Source organism: Micromys minutus (assembly GCF_963924665.1).
Source record: "Micromys minutus genome assembly, chromosome: 2".
NCBI classification, from domain to species: domain Eukaryota; kingdom Metazoa; phylum Chordata; class Mammalia; order Rodentia; family Muridae; genus Micromys; species Micromys minutus.
In genome coordinates this window covers 57986177-57992176 of record NC_137971.1, presented here as the reverse complement: position 1 = coordinate 57992176, position 6000 = coordinate 57986177, and the positions used below count along the sequence as shown (strand labels likewise).

At 46.9% G+C, this 6000-nt stretch overlaps 1 protein-coding gene across 2 annotated transcripts in view; it reads left to right on the top strand.

Annotated features, from left to right (window-relative positions):
• The window catches only part of AP2A2 (adaptor related protein complex 2 subunit alpha 2), a 66780-nt gene that overhangs the window by 31412 nt on the left and 29368 nt on the right, over window positions 1-6000 (top strand). For both annotated transcript variants that reach the window (XM_080912747.1, XM_080912746.1), the window contains exons 3-5: window positions 878-1020; window positions 2147-2340; window positions 5499-5628. In XM_080912747.1, coding sequence (XP_080768873.1) covers window positions 878-1020; window positions 2147-2340; window positions 5499-5628 — 467 coding nt within the window. The remainder of the gene's footprint in view (window positions 1-877; window positions 1021-2146; window positions 2341-5498; window positions 5629-6000) is intronic.

Genomic DNA, 6000 nt, shown 5'->3' with positions numbered 1-6000 from the left:
ATACTGACTTGGTGTCACCAGAAGACCTGGCCTAGGCATATGTATATATAAAAGAATATATGCCAGCATCTCCTTACTGCTGCACGTTGGCTCAGGAATATCCCTGTGCTTTAAATGGCGTGTCAGTGCTGATGGCTCTTGCTTACACATGGAGCTTTGTGCTATAGTAAGTCTCATGTTGAGCCTGCCGTGCTGTGATTAGGAGGGAGTTCAGCCATGCCACAGTTTCTGGACTCTGTGTGTGTTAGTTTTATGGCTAGGTGATTTGCCCCATAACTGTTGTGAAATGGAAGATAATTTATAGTACGTGTATCTGCCTAAGGCAATAAGCTTGTTTAAAGGATTAGCTTGATGGCTTGTGCAGAGCTTGCAGATCTATTTCTTCAGGGCTTTTGGGGCCAAGGCAGGTTGAGAGAGGTCAAGGCCCCACTGGCAGGTAGGCAGTAGCAGGTCTTCTTGGCTGCAGAGCACTGACTGCCATGTATTCTGGATTGTGCTATATGTCACACTTACCAAATGCAATAGCTGCTCTATCTGTGTGTATTACTGTGTGCCTGGCTGGAGGCCTGTGCCCTCTTTTATTTTTTTATTTTTTTTAATTAAATAAAAAAAAATATTGGATATTCTCTGTATTTACATTTCAAATGTTATACCCCACCCCCTACTCCCTTCCCTCCTCCCACTCAACTTGCTTCCATGAAGGTGCTTCCTCTCCCAATCATCCTCTCTACCTCAGTGCCTTGGCTGTTGATGATGTTGTTCTTCCCGCCTGTGCCCTCTTTGAGGCTTTTATTACAGACTGTTACTGTGCTACACAGTTCTCTGCCTTCCTTACCTTGACGACTAAGTGTAAACCTTTTATTTACCTTTTCTGTAGGTGACAAGGCTCTTGATGGCTACAGTAAAAAGAAGTATGTCTGCAAGTTGCTATTCATCTTTCTCCTGGGTCATGACATTGACTTTGGACACATGGAAGCTGTGAATCTTCTGAGCTCAAACAGATACACCGAAAAGCAGATTGTGAGTATGATGAGGGGCGGGGCTGTGATCCCTGTGTGCAGTTTGCACACTCCTCTTTCCCTCTGGCCCATATTGGGTACCAACCACCTGTGCATCTGGCCCCTGTTACTGCCTGGTGCTGGTTCCTTGTAGCCAGGGCCATCTTAACCTAGTTCTTTGCTTCCAAGGACAAGTGATGCCCAGGATGGATTTTGATGGATAGCCTTCCTCCCACTGATGCTTTCTGTTGGTATAGGCTGGTAGATTCTCTGTGCTCACATACCTGTGTCTGTTGCCCCCAGCCTCAGTGCCTTCTTTTCACAGGGCCATGTCAGTGAGTACGGTGCCAGCAGTGACTTTACCCCATGGCCTTTTGCATGACTGCTTGAATCAGGATCTGTGCCAACAGGGGCAAGAAATAAAGCCAGAGAAGGTGCTGTCTCTTTGCAGGCTGCTTGGACTTGCTTAGGTTTGGAGTTTCAGCTCTGCATTCTGTTACAGTAAGGCTGTGTGTGTGTTAGTAACAGCTTTCTCTTTTGGTTAAAAATTTAATTTACAGAAATTAAAAAATAAGCCAAATATCTTAGGATTTTTTTTTTTTTTTTTTTTTTTTTTTTGTTATTGTTGTTAGAGGATTAGCCTTTTCTATTTTCAGTCTCCACATCCTCACCTTGTAAGTGATAGAATGGTGATATGAGACTGGGTTTGAACAGGCAGTGAGGTGACTATGGGGATAAACCTGAGAGAGGAATGGAATAAGCCAGGTTTTTGGACAGATATGTGTATTTATTAGTGAGTGGTGCCAGGTTTTTGCTGTGACAGCCCTCTCCCATCCTGACATGAAGACGGTGTGGCATCTGAACACAGAGGTGTGAGCTACTGAGAAGGAAATGAGATTTGGGGAAGGACTAAGTGCTCTGGTTTTCTTTTGCCTCTGACTTTGCACATATTTTAGTGGGAATGCTGCATCAGGGCTGAATGGTACAAAAGTATTGTTCACTGGTACATTGTCCAGATGTGGGCTTCCTTAACGAACAAGTCTCTGTGGCACCAATTGGATGGTACTAGAGGCTTTCCTGACTTGCTTCTCTACACTGTGTTAGCCATCTTGTCATAAGCTTTTTGTCCCTGCTTTCTAAAAATACAGGGCTACCTTTTCATCTCTGTATTGGTGAACTCAAATAGTGAACTGATCCGGTTGATTAACAATGCCATCAAGAATGACCTGGCCAGCCGCAATCCTACATTTATGGGTCTGGCCCTGCACTGCATTGCCAATGTGGGTAGCCGTGAGATGGCAGAGGCCTTCGCTGGAGAGATCCCCAAGATCCTCGTGGCAGGGTATGTATCTGGGTGCTGTGGATGGGCAGCATGCACTTCTTCTAAGTACATTCTACTATGTGTAGTGAGGGATGTCAGGAAGACCTACTATGTAGCTCAGAGTAATAGATTCTCTCCCTAAGATCACTTAGACCTAATCATAGAAGAAAACCCTACCAGCCTAGAAAGGACTACAGAGAGAAAGAAACAAAGTTTAGTATAATACTGAGTCTAATCCCTGCCCAGAAGCATTGGAGCAAAGGCCAAGCCTTTGTATATTGAAAATTCTGTATCATTTCTTCCCTCAGTTCATTGGGAAAGCTGTCCAGTGGTGTTAAGGGGTCGATCTGGAAGAGTTTGAAGCAGCCCTGGGCTGTTTTGGGCCTCAGGGGTCCTGCCTGGTCATGTGCTTATGCTGTTGGGTAGCCAGTCCACAGACATAGTGATTATATTCACCATGGTCCAGGAAACAGGGTAGGACAGTTGTTAGTGTTCTAAACAGATGTCAAGGCTTTGGGAGCAATGGTTGCAGCTCTCTGTTACTATGGAGCTGGAATATAGGTAGGTCAGAGCTAGTCAGCTATCTGTGGAGGAATGGGTGGGGCTGATAGGGAACAAAGACTTGGTGGGTTTACCATTTTTATAGTGGAGTGTCCACCCCTGTCATCTAGTAGGCAGAGGCCAAAAATGCTACAAGTGCATGGCATAGGCACAAACAGAGAACACTGCAGGTCTCTGTCGCTGTGCTGTGATGCAGGAGCTTTAAGGCAGCCCTGGCACTTCAACCTTGAGCAATGTGAAGCACAGGCAGATAGAGGAACCAGGCTGGAGAGAACTGTCCTGTGGAAACAAGTTCAGAAATGTAGATGGGCCACGCGCTGAGTGGCAGTGAGAAGTGCAAAGGTTTATTATTGTAGACGGTAAGCAGAAGTTATAGAGCGTGCTGGAGTATTTGAGGTGGGAGATCACAGTGGGTGTTGGGATAGAGGAAGGGCTAGAGTTCAGACCAGAGAGGAAGGAAGTTGGGTAGGATGCAAGTGTGAGCTGCTAGCAAGGCCTCTCTGGCCATTTTTCTAATAGTTACTATGAAGTCCTGTGACAGAATACCTGAGTGTCGCCTGCTGTGCTCCATCAGGGATCCTGGCTAAGATGTGTCTGTTATATTGCTGCCTTCTGGCACTTCCACAGGGCTGGTCTAATGGAGGAAGTACAGACAGGGTGATCCTTGAAAAACATTGGAAGAACAGGAATTTTTCCTGAAATACACTAGGGTACATGCAGAGTGACCACAAGGCTCAATGCTGAATAAAGGTTCTTTGGCAGGAGACAGGTGATGCCTCCCAGTTGGTGCATGTTGGGCTGTAGGGACAGTTCATGGGCAAAGCCTATCATGGCACCCTGCAGGCGAGTGATGGAATCCCACCGAGCACAAGGTGATTCTGTGAGTGGTGTCTGAGCACCATGGTTGTAAGGTGCTGGTTACTGTGGCTCTTGAGATGGGGGTGCGGGCAGTGGCTGTAGAAATTGGAGTAGTCCCATCAGCAATTAGGATGTAAGGCTGGGGAGGGTAGTGACGTTGGTGTCTCCGACACAGTAGAAGATCAGAAAGAAAACGTTTGACAGCTGGGAGCTGCTCTGGGCCCAATGGATTTATGAGGGTGCTCTATGTCCTTGCCTCTGGGCTAACAAGTGCTTGCTCCTTTTCTCTGAGCTGTCTGTTAACATCAGCCTGGAAACAAGAGATCGCCTCCTGGTTCAGCCTCCTGGTCCACAGGCTCTTCTCTTTCTTCTTACCACAGCCATCGTTCCCATCTTAGTGCCTTGACGATTCCAGCTGGTTCTATATACCCCCTCTCCTGACACAAGGTTTCACTCTGGAGCTTTGGCTGTCACTAGAACTCACTATGAAGACCAGGGTAGCTTCAGGGTCACAGAGATCTGCCTGCCTCTGTCTCCCAAGTTCTAGGATTAAAGGTGTGCACCACTGTGCCTGGTTCTCATGGGGATGCTCTGACAACAGCCTCCTCCAGTGAACATCTTTTGGTCAGCCTGGTTTTATTCTTTATTGTTTGTTTCTTGGACTGTTTTTGAGATAGGGTCTCAGTCTGTAGTCCCATTTACCCTGGAACTCCAAAGAGATCATTCTGCCTCTGTCCCCTTGAGTGCTAGGATTAGATGTGTGTCATCACACCTGGCCTCTTTCCTACTTCTTGGCAGGGTCTGGTAGGGTGGAGGGGAGCTCCCAGAGCTCCTCTGGCTTCAACAGAGCAGAAAACAGCTGCCTCCTTGCTCAGTGTCTGCACCCATTTACAACTTTGTTCTTCTGGCCTCTGGGTGGCCTTGGAAGGAGAAGAAAGATTGAGGTGTGTGTGTGTGTGTGTGTGTGTGTGTGTGTGTGTGTGTGTGTGTGTGGTGTGTGTGTGTGTGTGTGTGTGTGTGTGTGTGTGTGTGGTGAGGAAGGGAGTCCAGTTGCTGCATGTAGGGGTTGATGTGAAACTGAATGCTGGGGTAGGATACAACATGCTTTTTCCTAAGACTTTATAGTTAGATTTGGGCATCGTGATTTATACTTATAGTCTTAGCATTCAGGAGGTTGAGACAGGAGAATGGAGTTTGAGATGAGTGTAATACACATGATGATACATGATGATAATACCAAAAATCCAAAACAAAAGAAAGAGACCCACTTCTCACCAGCACAAGACAACTTGAGCCTACTTCCTCAGCATAGTGTAGCAGGGTGAAGTGTGGGGAGCAGGACACATTTTGTAGGCAAGAGAAGAAACAAGTAGTATGTCAGGCCTCCACTCTGATCCTGCTGTAATGAATTGGGATGGGGTTTGGGTAATCCTATGGTTCAGAGAGGAGCATCATTGACATGACTGGCCTCCATAGTTCATTTTGTACTCAGTGTCCAGGAAGGGATGGGAGTTTGATGCCTTTGGAAGTCAGAGAACAAATAGTGCAGGCTTTTGCCTGTAGGTTGGTGTCCTGCTTGAAATGTGTCTTTCAAGAGTGACCTGTGCAGGCCTAGCATGTTGAGCTGTGTAGATCTTCTTACCCACTGGTCTCCTGGTGAACCCCATCTGCTCCCCACACAGCTCCATTCTCTGCTTGGCTTAGCTTGTGGTACCTTGAGAAGCCACCATTCTCCTGAGTGACTGATGTCTGTTTTCTAGAGATACCATGGATAGTGTGAAGCAGAGCGCAGCCCTGTGCCTGTTGCGCCTGTACAGGACATCACCTGACCTAGTTCCTATGGGTGACTGGACATCCCGTGTGGTACACCTCCTCAATGACCAGCACTTGGTAAGTGTCTGAGTTTCCTTCCGTTCTTAATCATCCAGTAACCTTTTCAGAAGAGCATTGTAGAAGTGGTCCATTAAGAGTCTCAGGATGAAGAAGGTGATGCACTGTCTCCTCAGCCGCATTTCTCTGCAGCAAGGAAGTTCCCCAGGGATTCCATCTGAGTGCCTACGTCCCTATATACTGCTTGTGTGGGGCTATGATGGTGTATTCCACCTCTTGGCTAAGCTCCAGTGTTTAAGTCTTACTAAATTACCCATTTTATAGAAGACTGGAAGGTCTGATTTAGGTAGTATGGCTGCTTAGCTGGGTGGGAAGCAGCTGTGAGCTGTGACCTCTGCTGCTTAGACTGTTGAGCAAGTGAATCTGATGACC